The sequence below is a fragment of the Bactrocera oleae genome, chromosome 4 (assembly GCF_042242935.1).
Source record: "Bactrocera oleae isolate idBacOlea1 chromosome 4, idBacOlea1, whole genome shotgun sequence".
Classification (NCBI taxonomy): Eukaryota; Metazoa; Arthropoda; class Insecta; order Diptera; family Tephritidae; genus Bactrocera; species Bactrocera oleae.
Window position 1 is genome coordinate 18,046,001 of NC_091538.1, and position 15,743 is coordinate 18,061,743.

A 15,743-nucleotide genomic window follows, 5' to 3' on the forward strand; every position below is an offset into this window, starting at 1 on the left:
CGGCTCTGTGATCGTATGAAATTGAAGTGAAAATTTATATAAATGATTTATTTTATAAATTGTAATTTGAAAACGCCTTCATGTTGGTTGTGCACACACTTCCAATTTTAAAGAAAGATTATATAAGGAATTTTCGATAACTTCGGAATAGTTACACAACCTAAAAAGTGCAAGATTGTTTGTCTAAGCTGTGTCCGAAACTGTGTCTTAATATAAAAGCGTTTTTCTTTTAATTTCTAGTGGACTCACTGTTTGACTTTACCTAAAAGCAGGCACGGGGTATGATTGTGCTGGACATATGAGCGCTTTGTCGGTGTGCAAACGAGTGCGTGCAAATGTGAACTCATCACGTGTATCGACTTTTGGTGCAACACTGCCGACCGGCTCTGAAGAAAATGCAATCAATAAATGAAATTAAAAAGGCTTGACACTTTATTTAACATTGTGAATGTTGAGATGAGAGGTTAAACCATTTCACATAATTTTCGATCAATTAATCAAAACTTGTATACTGAATTTCATTACTCATTATTAACACACCTAACAATTGGAACCGGATAGGCTTGTCCGGGACACTGCATTGCATACTCTTGCCCAATTTTTACTTGTAGAAATTGAAATTTGTCATGTAAACTAGTCAGTTTTGGCGGTACTGAGCCGACAGGTTCTAGAATTATATAAAAATAACAATAAAAACTACAAGAAGTGCTTATTGGTTTAATGCGACGAAAACTGCTTGAATTACTACAATTGTGTGCTTGTTTTAAAAGATTTTTAATTCTTTCCTCATCAAACTGTGTTTTTTTTAACACTTGTACTGAAATATTAAATTTAAGTACCTTACAATCGGTACCGGATATGCTTGACCGGGACACTGCATTGAGAATTCTTGGCCAAATTTTACTTGTAACACTTGGAATCTGTCATGCAAGCTCGTTACCTTCGGTGGTACTGAGCCAACGGGTTCTATATGTATGTTAAAAATATTTTTCAATAAAAAATATTAGCAAAAAGTGGTACTGAATGTTGGGATAAAAGCAGGCGGTGCATGGAAAAGTGCAAACATTTTTTACATATATAAAGCAGTTTTTGGTCTGTAACTACCTGACAATCGGCACGGGATATGCTTGTCCTGGACATTGCATAGAGAAACTATGCCCCAATTTAACTTGCATCAAGAGGAATTTATCATTAATGTTAAGTATCTTTGGTGGCACAGAGCCAAGTGGTTCTAGAAAAATTATTAAATAAAATAAGGTTATTTTATAAACGTAAGTCGAAAGTTTTTAATATTAAATTTGCCTGAATGCTTAAGGATGTTTGGATTAAAAGAAACGTTTAGTGTTCTTGAATATAAAAAGTTTTATTTTTTACTGATTTTGGCAACATGGCTACTTTGCTGACGTCCCTTTAGCGTTTATAGAAAATATAATAGATGAAAACTACTTGGTTACGAAGAAAATATAATTCACAATTTCTTCTCAGTTTTATATTAAGTAACCCTAATTGGTAGTTTTGAAGCACTATCCTATTATTCATTCGCTTCCTAATAATCCCTTAATGTAATCAATAATTGCTTCAAAAACATACCGGAAATGCTTGTCCGGGACATTGCATAGCATAAGTAGTACTTTGAGGCACTTGCATGGTGCGCACTTTTTCGAGTAGATTCATTTTGGGTGGAACGCTGCCAACAGGTTCTAGACGTTTTGAAAGAATGATTACGAAAAATATATTGCAAAATTTCCTAACTGCCTGAATGTTGTCTCAAACTAGATTAGAATAGGCTATACTGGCTGGCTGTACATACATAGACCTACAGGTCCTTTGTACTACCAGATGAAGGTTCAGGTTTGTCTTAAACTAGTATTGAGAAGAAAGTATTGCGTAAATTATATTTCCAACCTACCTATATGTTGGTATCGGGTACGATTGAGCTGGACATTTTAAGCTAAAATTTTCACTCAAATAAACGCGAACACTGGAAAGTTCACTTTCCATATTAACTTTGGGGCGCACAGAGCCAATTGGTTCTGGAGAAAGAAAAAATGCATGAAATATACATTGTATTTTTTTGTTAGTCATTTTAGAAGTAAATTTTAACTGTCTGTGGGATCTAGGAAACTGCCAGCGAGTGGAAAAACTAAATTAGACATTTATAAGTAATTTGGTTGCCTACCTATAGGCGGGTATGGGATAAGACTGCGCTGGACAAATTTTACAACTCATATAGTTATGGAATAACCTTGATCAGAACTTGCAGCCAATTAATTTTTTTAACGAGAAAATACGCAAAAATGTATCTACCTATACGCTGGCGTCGGATATGATTGTGCCGGACAAAGTAAAGCAAATCCTACGCCACTCGAGATTTCACGTGTCTGTAATTTGTCCTGCACGTTAATTTTGGGCTTGACGCTACCAACTGGTTCTGCGAAAAATATGCAAAGTATTGTCATAAATCATGAAAATAGTATCTGAAAACAACTGAATGATGTTGTGGTAAACTGTAAAGCTGACTTCTAAAAATTGTGTTAAAGAATTTTAGAAAATTACACATTTGTACCTAAAAGCTGGCATTGGGTAGGATTGCGCGAGGCAGAGTAGCGCATAATTGCGACTCAGTTCGACATCGATAAATTGATGTTTGTCCTGCAATTGTACCTTAGGACGTACGCTGGCAACTGGTTCTGGTTAACAAATAAATATTTTCACCGATAAATTATAGTTTTTGTATAATCTACATGGTTGAAAACTATGTAAAACTGCCTGAAAGTATGCTTTGCATTTTTCAAAAACGATTTGTTGCGAGCGTCTACAGTTACACACCTGAAAATGGGCACGGGATATGACTGCGCGGGACAGAATATAGCGCTACTACTGCCACTGGCAATTTGATTCACTTTAAAGCGTTCGAGAAATGTGATTTTCGGTGCAACGCTACCAACGGGTTCTGCAAAAATGTTAACGATTAATTTAAACGGCGTTAAAATCTGACTGATTTGCTGGGATATGGTGCTTTTAAATTCAAACAATAGTACAAATTAATATTTTAAATTAGCAGCAATATCAATTGAGTCCTCAAGTATAATTACCTAAAAATTGGCTGTGGATATGCTTGTGCGGGACACAGCAAGCTTAAACCTTGATTCTGTTTACCCTTAACATGTTTTAAATCTTCACCGATACTAATTTTGGGACTAACGCTGCCGACAGGTTCTAGAAATTTATAAATAATTGTTGCAATAAATATCTTTTTTTTTCAAAAATATTCATGAAAACTGCCTACAATTCTTTGCAAAATTCCAAATTTCAATAATTATAGTAATAGTCAAACGTGAGAACGATATGCAAATGCTGCGTGTGAACATATCTTCATTAGTCATTTAACAATCAATATTTACAGGACTGGCGCATTACTAACTATTTATACTCGACATGTTGAATGAATTTGAACTTTCAAACTGACAAAAAAATACTCAAGAAATCGATTTTAAAGGATGATGGAAGTAAAAATATTCAGTTTAGATAAGCTTATTTCATAATACCTGAAAACCGGTGTGGGAAATGCTTGAGCTGGACAAAGTAGGCTCAAACTGCAAGCGCCCTTGGATTTTATGTGATTATAATCATCACCAGAATTGATTTTGGGGCTAACACTACCAACAGGTTCTGCAATAACAAATAACTAACATTGAGAGCCGTTCATAAGTGGTAGGAAAACTGCCCGAAGATTGGCATTCAAATGCCTAAATATGCCTATATAGAAGCTGGTATATTTTAGTTAGTAATTTACAAAATTCAGAAAACATAACCTAAACAACGGCACGGGATATGCCTGCGCTGGACAGAGTAGCGTTACGCTTTGGCCTTTATATATTTTTACGGTACGTGAATCGTCACCGGAAGTTAGTTTTGGTGACACACTACCAACGGGTTCTGAAGCATTTTATATAAACAAATGAATAGTACAATGAAGTATCGTGAAAAAATTTTGATTTGTTGGGATAGGATAAAACTTAAACTGATGAAATTAATATTAAGTTTTACCTAAAAAGGGGCACCGGGTAGGCTTGAGCTGGGCACATTAATGTTGCACTTTGTACAATAGATATTTTTGGAACTTTTATTGCATCATCACCAGCAGTCATTTTAGGGCTAACACTACCAACGGGCTCTAAAGAAAGCATTTAAAATATATATTGTACTTTAAATGGTTCAAAGCACATTTAAAGCTTTTGGAAACTTGTTGAATGTTGGAACAATCTCTTCATACAAATTATAATCAAAGGCAAGATAGCGATTTGATTTTTGTAATCTACCTAAAAACTGGCACTGGATACGCCTGAGCCGGACACAATAGGGTCACGCTATGGGTCAATGGCACGCGTATAATTTTTATGTTCTCCTCATTTGCAAAAATTTTGGGACTCACAGAGCCGACAGGTTCTAGAAAAGATATAAATCATGAATGAAATTGTGAAAATTATTAAAAACTTATTTGATTGCATAAAACTGTTGTTGGGATAGCCTTAATTATGCATTATTGTTATTAGAGAAATGCTATTACCTAAACAAAGGCACTGGATAGGCCTGTGCAGGACAAAGCAATGTGGCACTTTTGGTACAATCAATTTTTACGATACGTGATTCATCTCCCGAAGTAAGACGTGGACCAACGGTACCGACGGGCTCTAAAGCAAACAATGAAAACTTCATAAATGGAGGAAATATGCAAAATATGGTGGTTTCAAATTATGGTGTTGGAATAGGTTAAACTCTGCGGTTGGGATTGCCTCAAATCTCATGAGAGTCTTTATTTATACCCAACTTGCTTCAGTAGACCAAAACATATATAATTCTAGTTAAATAATTCTTGATTTTTGAGGCTGTTATATCCAAATCCACGAATATGGGAGGGAATGCATACAAAACATACGCTTACCGAAATATTGGCACCGGATAGGCTTGCGCAGGACAAAGTAACGTCACAGATTTATTACCAGGGGTGATAATCACTTTTATATCATTGCCGGATAGTAGACGTGGACCAACGCTACCTACAGGTTCTACAAATACGATATATGCAGGTACGATGAGTGTTATTCAAAAAGCGGAAGTAAAAGCGAGCTACGAAAACTGTTTGACTGCTGAAATGGTCTACTTCAACGGATTTATTAATATCCAAAGACCAAAATGCTATTTTATATAACTGTCTTAATTAACTAAATGCTACTAAATCAGGGACACACCTAAACATTGGCGCTGGATAGGCTTGGGCTGGGCACAGAAGTGTGACGCCCGCTCTTGCGGCCGCTGTAAAGCTGCTACTCGTTTGCACAGTGGGGAATTTCGGCGATACCCTGCCAACCGGTTCTGCAAATTAGTTTTTTTAAATATATATTCATTTAGTGTAGTCTTAGCTCAAAAATTTATGCGAGCCTTACAATAAAATATTGGACATTTAATATTTAGTTATGTATATTTAAAGTATTTATTTATTTAAAAAGTATGATATTTAGTATGAATCCGCACTTACCTTGCACTTTTGGAATTTTTGCTAAGGATAAAGGTACGAATTTCGCAAGTATTTTGTTATTTTTTTCAATTTTCGCTCAGCACACAGTGGAACAAAATGTAATAAAAAATTTACTTTTTTGTTTTAAATGACAAAATGCTCCAGTTGTTCAAGCTCAAGTCAGGCAAAAAATTTAATGTATTTGAAATTTAATTTAACATTTAATATTTCTTTAAAAATGTATTACTTATAATACAATTAAATTCTTTAGTTTTATTTTCACTTCAATTCGCGCGACAGTTTACCCTATCCCAACATTCAGGCAGTTTTCAATGCATGCTAAGGGAGCAACAATTTTTTGATGTTACCGCGAGAATTATTTTTATTGTTTAATTGAAGAGATTAGTTAAACTACAAATGTCTGAAATACTTCAATTATATAGTTGATATAGTTTTACTAATTAAATTGAGGATTTTTATTTTTTTTAAATTGAAATTTTTTTATTTTTTAAATTATTTTTTTTGTGAAAATGTATTGTATTTTCGCAGCAAAAAAAAAGATTTTAAGCTGAAAATCTTTTTGATTGCTTTTTTCCTTTTACATAATTAGATCAAAAAGTTGTTGCTTTAAATACTTCATATAGCTTAATAATAAAAAATGTACATTGAGTATTATATATATTCTTAATATGTTTAGCAGCAGAAAAAATATTTTTAATTTTTTTATAAGCAACGAGTGTTAATATTTAAAGTCAGATTAAAAATTTGTATTAATTAATAAAATTCAAATTTTCAATATTTAAGAACCAATAGGTTTATATTTTTTCTGTTGGAAACGCTTACACATTGCATAACCGTGTATATTTGACAAATGTTATAATACATACTTAGTTAAATAGTTTTAGAGCAAAATTAAATTTTTTTAGATTTAATTCTTTTTATGTACACAATTATGCAATTTTTTTAAATATAAGCCTAATGCTGCAACGGTTATAATAAATATGTTTAAATTTTCATAAATTGAACAACTGTCGCGTCGTTTTGCAAATTTTATTATTATTACTTTTTTACTTTTGTTAAATTTTCAGTATTTTGTTTTTCCAACTCGACCACAGTAGCAACAATTTTATTTCCGTTGCAGCTAAAGGTCATGTATACATATATGTACAATATATATATAAGAAGCTAAAATGAAAACATTTTACCAAAACCAATAGGAATAATACAATTATAGAATGCAAATAAATTCATAACTTTTATAGCCATTGGTAAAATATTTTTATTTCAAATATTCGAAAATCCAGATCTCACATTTTTTGTGCTGTACATATTCATATATTTGAATGACATATTTTTGTAAAAACAAAAGTTAAGCATTAAATTATTTTTGAAAAATTCATATATTTCATCATTATCTTTTTACAATTTAGTTTAGTCAAGAACTGAATTTTCGCCGTTTAAAAAGTTGCAGTTTAAATTACGAACATTTATTTTATATTTATTTTTTGAAATTTTCATAAATTTTTCATGTCATTGTATAAACTTTTTCTTTAAATTTTCGCTTTACGTTGGAATTCTTATTCATTTAATTCTTTTTTTAATATTTTTTCAAAAATTATATTAACCATCAACAAAATGAAACTTCAGATTTTTCTATTTGAAAGCTTTTACGAATTTCTGCAATACAAGGTTAGTGACTTTTTGTCTAACTTTTTTTATAATACAAAATTTTGATAAAAACTGAACGAAATTTTAACTGCATTCTTTTATGGTAGTTTGGTTTTGTTAAAAATATGTTACGCTGCTAAAAATACGCTTAAAGCTTACAACTTACCTGTAATCACCAAGCGTCCCTTTGTCGCGCTCAATCGTGTTTCGCCAGTTAGACGATGCTTGGTGCGGCACTGATAGCTTTTGTAACCATCTTCGGGCCCCACTTCGCGTATGTGCAGTTCACCAGAGGGCAAAACCAAATATTTACCATCTGGTTTCGGAAACGCGGCACAAAATAAATAACGAGTAGAAAAAATAAACACATTAGAATGTCTTTAATCTTGATACGTTGAATAATATGTATGTACTACATAAAAATACATGCACGCACTACTACACTGTAAATAAATATTGAGATTTTTCTTTTTAAATTTCGTGAAATATTAAATTTTATGGAATTTTTTAATCAAATACAATTTATTGCAGTTACAAACTCTCTTACTATTTAAAGTGTAGCACTGCTAGAATTAAATTATTTTTTATATAAAAGCATGCATTTTAAGTGTGTATATTTATTTGAAAAACTTTAGTGTATTTTCAGTTGACAAACGTTAAAATTGTGCTACGTACATATTTAAGCATAATTTATTAATAATGCCATAATAATATACATATTATCATTAATTTTTTTAATATTATTATTTGAACAAGCCTTTTTTATAGTTTACAAACTTTTATTTACTTAAATATTAATTTAAATGTTATGCAAAACACACTATCGTTTTTCAATTACTTACTTATCTACAACACTATGACTAAGCAATAACTAATATAAGCATTTACAACAACACGTTAATAGTTCGAATAACTTATTTCCACTTCATTTACCGGTAACGCGTGTAACTATCAAGTGGCAACACACGTAAAAAATATTTATATATACAAATATATGTGCTTGTGCTATGATTAGCTTTATTAACAGTTAGTTTAAATTTTAATGTAACTTCATATATGTTGCTTCTGGTTTACCTAATCTGAGATATTTTTTATAAATTCAATTAATTCGACAGCTTTAAAATTAATTCAGGCAATTCAACAAAATTCGTAGTTTTTACGCTGTCACCCAAAGTGTGACCCGATATCGATTATTTGGTTTGCAAATGACTAGCGAGATTAAGGTGTGTTTACAAAAGCGAGGCACTCACATAATTAATTTTTTAACGTATATTATTATATATACATTACGTTCTCTAGATTATTGCGTATGGAAATAAATTTTCTCAGGTTAGCGATTAATGCGAGTTTATCTTATACATGTAAAAATGGCGCCATCATGCTTTGAAACGACCAACAAAAATGCCAATAAAGTGCATTTCATTCACATACAATTTTTATTTTGATATGTCGGAAGTATATATATATACATTTTTACAGTCATTAATTTTTGAATAATTTAGTAATTAATTTAATTGTTATTAGCATTTTTGTTACAATTATTTACATTATAAATACAAAATCTACAAAGCTATGCTACATGAAGGGGATTTTCATGGGTAAAGGTAGGCTGGACGAACCCTTGGAACATTTGGATGACAACAGGAAGTTTTAAGGAATCGATAGGAATGAAAAACGAAATAAAATAAAACAAACGAAGAGCAACAAAATATAAGAAATAGTGAACGTGGAATCATTTATGAAAAACAACTTGAAACATAAAGTAAGAACAAGCAGAGAAAATAAAAATAAAAGCAGATTGAAAACGCGAAAAGCCTATGTAAATATCCTAGTCGAATCAACTCGAAAATGTCATTGTGTACATATGAAAGCTGCGCCAGACTGTAGTATACGGGACAGACAATTTGATTTTTGTGGAAGCAGGATAATGCATGGAACGTTTGTGAACAAATTTAACACAAAAAGAAATGTATTACGTAATTCCTTTAACTATTTCACACCATTAAAACTAGCGTTATTTACCGCTATCAAAGTGTCCGACGCCATCGTTAGTGGTGAAAATTTCGCGTTCTTCATCTTCCACCCATGACGCGACTGATATGAAATCCGCCACAAAACTGGGTATATGACATTTGAGTATGGCGCTGTTGCCACGCAACACAGCCTCATCCATGACATTTACCGTATAGGATTGCGGAACGACTATAAAGCGGGAAAGCATGTGAAGTAGAAAAAAGAAGCATAATGGAAGAGGTAAAATGAGAAGCGTTGTCTTGTAATGTTGCAGTAATAAAATTAAATAAAAATCATTAACTAATAATAGATTTAGTATAACTTTTAGGAAGAGAAAACTAGAAAATCCCCCTCAAATTAATCACAACTTAAACGAAATTTAAATTCAAACTACCGGCGCTAGTTTTTGTGTAGACACCGCCGTCAGTATCAACCCAATCGACAATATCTATATGATCGGCGACAAAAGATGGCGTTTGACATTTGAAAATGGCGGCATTGCCCTTAATAACATACTCATCGTATACTTGTGACTCAAAGAATTGTTTGACAACTGCAAAAGAAACGGAACATCGATTTGGTAACAGTGAAATTGTAATTTAATTCACACATATGCAAAATATTTTTAAATCAAAGTGCAACGCTGCACTGCTGATAAGGAACGGAAGGCGTGGGAAGTTGGAGATTACACAAAAAGGTATGTCAACTGACAACCAACAAGCGCAAAACGTTTTCTTACTAGTTTACTTATATTATTAACTTCTTTCTCTTCAACACACGAAAAATTACCCATCAAGTCATTGCTTTCTGCGCGCATAAATTCAACATTATCCTCATCCACCCACGATTCTACGGTTATAAAATCGGCGACAAAAGATGGCACCAGACACTTGAGTGTCGCAGAGTTGCCACGTAAAACAAATTCATCGATCACACGTGTTTGATAAAACTGATGCACGACTAAATGAAAACAAAACAGAATAGCCAAAGTAGTGAAAAAGGCAAATAAAATATACTATTGGTTGAGAAATGGGATAATATGTATAAAAAACACATCGGAACAAGCGAAAAATTTTTTGTTTTGCATTTAATGAATGTTTTCGCAATACCAGTTTCTTCATCAGTGCCCGGATAATAGTTTCTATTCTCTGAGTCCAGCCATAGATCAACAAAGACAAAGTCTGCCACATATGAGGGTATCTCACATTTCATAACCACTGAATTGCCACGTATGACATATTCATTATCGGCTTCGGATTCATAGCTTTGAATGACAACTGCATGTACGTACCGGTGGATAAAAACGTGAAAATGGAGAGAAGTTAAGCAGAAAGTTAAAAGAAATGAAATGAATGGAACACTAAAAACAATTGCAAGGAATGGAAGGGAATTACGTGGGAAATTGGTACATAAAACAAACTTAAGTACGATGTGCACGCCATTAAACGAAACATTTTGACATTCAAGCAAATACCATATGCTTGCGAGGAATTGCTACGCCATAATTCCACACCCTCCTCATCCACCCAGGCTTCGATCTGTACAAAATCCGCAACGAATGAAGGTATTTTGCACTTTACCACCGCTGCATTGCCTTTGATCACATACTCATTCTCCGCTTCCGTTATGTAAAACTGAGAAACGACTGTTAAAACAAAAGCGAAATTTTTTGCAAAAAATGTAAATGTAACGCAAAGAAAATACAAAAGGACAGTATGTGTAAAGTATGGTGGGGGGTATGTAGGAAGTTAATATTAGCTGACTTTTAACTAATCAAACCACTAATTAAATTGGGAAAAAGCAAAAACAGCGAACCGTAATTATCGGAGAATGTCAATATGTTATTATCCTCATCGATCCATGATTCCACGCGCACAAAATCAGCTACGAACGAGGGTATAGAACATTTCAGCACGGCAGCATTGCCTTTAATCACATATTCAGTCATGATTTCCGCCTCATAAAATTGATTGACGACTATAAGATGGGCACAAAAAACCAAACGCAAATAGTGAACGAAAAAGCAAAATAGAAAAAATATTTTGAGAGCAAAATAGAAAAATATTTCTTGAGAGGAGCAGCGTAAAAATATAAGTTCATTTTGAAATCAGCAGGAAACTACTTAAACTATTATGTGCGTGTATAGCGTGCATAACAAGTTCGACTGTTGTTTTTGCCAACCATAATTGTCACTGTGCCGCAAAACATTGTTCTCTTCATCAATCCACGATTCAACGCGCACAAAATCCGCCACAAACGATGGTATGGAACACTTTAGTACCGCTGAATTGCCCTTAATCACATATTCCATTAAAATATCGGCGCCGTAATACTGATTGACAACTAAAAATGTGCATATGATAGTATTATTAAAAACAAAGGCTCGCAAAAATATAGCGCAATAGAAAATAGTTCAATTTTGAATTAGGTTATGTGAAAGAAGTAAATATTGTGGAGAGTTTAAGGATTGGCTTACACAAAATGTTAACAACGCGCCACCAAAAATGAAGTTATCAAATACAGCTACTATTATTTATAGCTAACAGTAATTTGTTTATTTAAGGAGTTTTTATACCAAAACTATCGGTGGGCAGAAATTCAGTGCCCTCACTGGACAACCATGCTTCCACTTTTACGAAATCAGCAACAAAACTTGGTATGGTGCATTTTAAAACCGCTGTATTGCCCTTAATGACATATTCAGAAACAACCTCAGCCTCGTAATACTGATTTACCACTGGAAGTTGTCGATACATAGTGGATAGAATAAAATAAATACGTTTTGGCAGCTAAAATTAAGCGATATATGTATTTATTGAGTTCTAAATGAAACGTAATTTATTGAAAAAAATAACAGTAGATTAATAGAAGGACGAGTGGTGGATAGGTACAAATTTAAGTCAACCGTATTGCCATTAAAATCTAATTCCATATTTCAAAATAATTTTTTTTTTTTGCAATTTTCCACTACCGGTGCCCTGTTGTTCATCCAACGTTGCATACAATTCGCCGCTTTCGTCCTGCCACGATATGACCTGCACGAAATCCGCCACAAATGAGGGAATTGAACACTTAAGCACAGCGGCGTTGCCACGTATTACATATTCATTATTCACTTCGGATTCGTAGAATTGTTGTACAACTGTATTAATATGAAGAAATTGCAAAAAAATGCACAATGATGATGAATCTCTCGTGAACTCTCGAACTTGCATGTAACGGCTAAATTTTGTACGAATGAATTGCAGCGCGCCGGCAGTCAATGTTTAATTATATAAACCATGCGGCGACAATTACGCTAATGTTGTTACCACTTTTGCGCCATGGTTAGGCGCATACGAGAACACTGCCGAACGCATACATGAAGCGAAGAAATGTGGGAGAATGCAACGAAGCGTGTGAGCGTCTGGCGCGCTCTCGTGAGCTTACATTATAATTAAGCTTGCAACTTTTCACATGTACCGCTCGTAATTGAAATGAAAATCACGATAATCGCTTATGCGCGTAATTCGCACGCTTCCACAAAGCATTCTAATGATTCTAAATACTCTTAAAGGCGCATCGCCTTCCCCTATCTACCTATCATATCTATAATTTCGAATGCTAATGCTCGCGTGTGACCGCTACATCAATTAAGATTTAAATATTTATCAATGGCGACTTGCTGTAGGAATGCTATGGGTGGCACTAAAAACTTGGGAAGAATCATGAAACGCGTTCAAACTTCATGGGAAGAATGTGGAAGTGAAATAAGTTATTCGTTGCCTGTTTTAAAGTGCAAAAAATTTTGTTTTTCAATGTGAGAGGTTAACGACTGATAAAATATGATTAATTAAATGCAAGTGTAGATACAGGTGAGGAAACAAAACCAAAAATATGTAGTAATTATATGAACGGAACTGAAAGATGGCACAAAAGACAGTGGATGTAAAAAATAAAATTGTTACTAAAGAAAATATAAAGTAATGGCTTTGAAATATTATTCGGCATAGTTTTGGAATGGAATTGAATATAGCAAAACATGTATGTATGCATAGAGAAAATGAAACCCCCTCACGGCAACTTGTAAATATTCTGCGTAAAAATCAAAATAGACTGAAAAAAAGTAATATATAGCAACCATGTAGAAAACATTTTACATGTTTGGAAATAAGGTATATTTTTTACAAATTTATGTTAAAAAACAAAACATTATTATACAACATAACAGCTAATACAAAATTTTTAAACAGGAAGAGGGCAAAAAATATGCTCTGGGCTTTTTTTTGAAAGAAGTTTTCGATTTATCATAAAGTCGGGCACTAGTTCGTATCGTGTTATGCAAATGTATATTTACTAAATATATTTATAACGAAAAATCTTTACCTAAGTAAATTATTTTTCGACTCATATATTGCAATTGATTTAAGTGTTAAGTTTGAACAGGCCTTTAGCACTAAATTACATGAGTATTACTTTAGTTTGACAATCGATAGATTAAATGAGAAAAAAGTATATTAAAAAAGTTGTGCAAAAATTTATATCTTTCCAAAATAAAATTTTGGTAAAAACTGGAATTCGGAATTTATTGCTTTACGGTTATGTGGTTGTTTCTTGCATTAGATTTTTAGCTGGGAACTAGAAATTTGTTACCGATTTCAAGTAATATTTTTAATAGTATTTCTAACATAATTTTTAAAAAGTTAAATATTTTACACTCCAAGTGTGCCCAACTTTATTTTTTTTCACCTCAATATTTAATATAATGCACGTATATACTAAGCAGGCAAACATAACCTAAAAACTTCAAACTTGCTTGCACCAACCATATTCAGTGCCTGGCAAAAAGTCCTCATTTTGATCCGTATGCCAAGACATAACACTGACAAAATCCGCAACAAACGAAGGTATTTCACATTTTAAAACAGCTGCATTGCCACGAATTACATAAGCTTTATTTACATCGGTATCGTAATATTGAGCAACAACTGAGGGACGATTAAAAACAATAGAAACATATTTATATTAAATTGAACATAGTGGAACAGAATTTAAAAAAAACGTTAAAGGAAACAGAAATTAGGGAAAAGGAACTTCCCGTTGTCAGTTTAATAAGGGATTAAACTAAACAGCTGATTTTGATGACTGAAAATAATTTGTGGTATGTAAGTTAGTGAGTTTCAATTGCTATGATAAACGCTATGTTGTGTTACTCCTTGCAATTGAATGCTGGAGTTTGTTTTCTCGACTAATGAATGTGAGAGTAAGCCTGTAGCATTGTTTATTGCCCTGTCAATTTACAGTGAATGCTGTAAAACGTTGCTTATAAGTATATACATACATACTCTTGTTAATCGCCTATCAGTCAGCAACGTTTTACACATATGTTTAGTTAATGGTGTTGATTAATTTGTATTCAGTGATTTTGTTAGGCCAATTGTAAGTGTACACTTAGCGAAGTTGAGTGTAAAAATTTGGTTTTTATTTTTGTTTTTCTTATTCGTGTAGGCATATGGTGTAATTTACAGGATTATTGGGCATTTTTACGCACTTAAATTTTTTTTCTATACAAAATTAATAATTGTGATAGTAGAGTAGTTTTTCAACTTAATTTGCGATATTTATTAGCACATTAGACAATTATTAATACGTAGTTAAATAGGTCTGATGGGGGGAACACACCATACTCTGTGCCGGGAAAGAAACTCTCTTCCTGATCGGTATGCCAAGATATTACGCTAACAAAATCGGCAACAAATGATGGTATGTCACATTTCAAAATGGCCGAATTGCCGCGTATGACAAACGCTTTATGAATATCCTCCTCATATTGTTGTGAAACGACTGCAACGATGTTAAGGATTTGCCAAAGGAAATGAATGATTGTGAAATAAATATAGCGAAATATTTAGAAAGTACAATGGATAGTGCTTCAAATAAATAAATTGGAAGAATTCGTAAATTATGACAGTAGAACATGATGAGTTAGGAGAGTGATAAAAGAAAACGAAAAAAATAGCAAATTGTGGACGGGAAATGCAGTTTGGAGCGCTATTTGCATTTAGCAACCGTACGCATATCAAACTAAAATGCTGCCAGAGCATTACCAACGACGTGCGATTAGTGGCTTCTAAGTTAAAGACAACTGCACATATTGAAAACGTGCGGGAATAGGGATTTAAACCAGTTAATATCACTCATAGCCTCTTAAACAATTTCATTTTTATTTTTAATTTTTTGCTTTTAACTTCGCACCATATTCGGTTCCGGGAAAATAATTTTCATCACTATCCGTATGCCAGGAGACGACTTCAACGAAATCCGCTACAAATGATGGAATTAGACATTTAATAACCGCTGCATTGCCACGTATCACGTGCTCTTTGTTGACATCTGCCTCATAGTATTGAGCGACCACTAGAAAATTGGTTTCAGGGGTTATTATTGTTCTACCTCTTGGCTATAAGCTTTTAAATATAGAAATCTTTGTTGACCAGCACGATTTGACTGACATTTCGTTTGTGATGTTCACATTCAGCGAGAATTATAAAATTATTCCGTTTAT

The 15,743-nt window shown here is 33.0% G+C and overlaps 1 protein-coding gene across 1 annotated transcript in view; it reads right to left on the reverse strand.

Annotated features, from left to right (window-relative positions):
- LOC106619349 (Down syndrome cell adhesion molecule 1) overlaps positions 1-15,743 on the reverse strand; it is a 146,808-nt gene that overhangs the window by 75,521 nt on the left and 55,544 nt on the right. Inside the window, 2 exon segments of the mRNA XM_070108539.1 lie at positions 7,353-7,502; positions 11,015-11,176. Coding sequence (XP_069964640.1) covers positions 7,353-7,502; positions 11,015-11,176 — 312 coding nt within the window.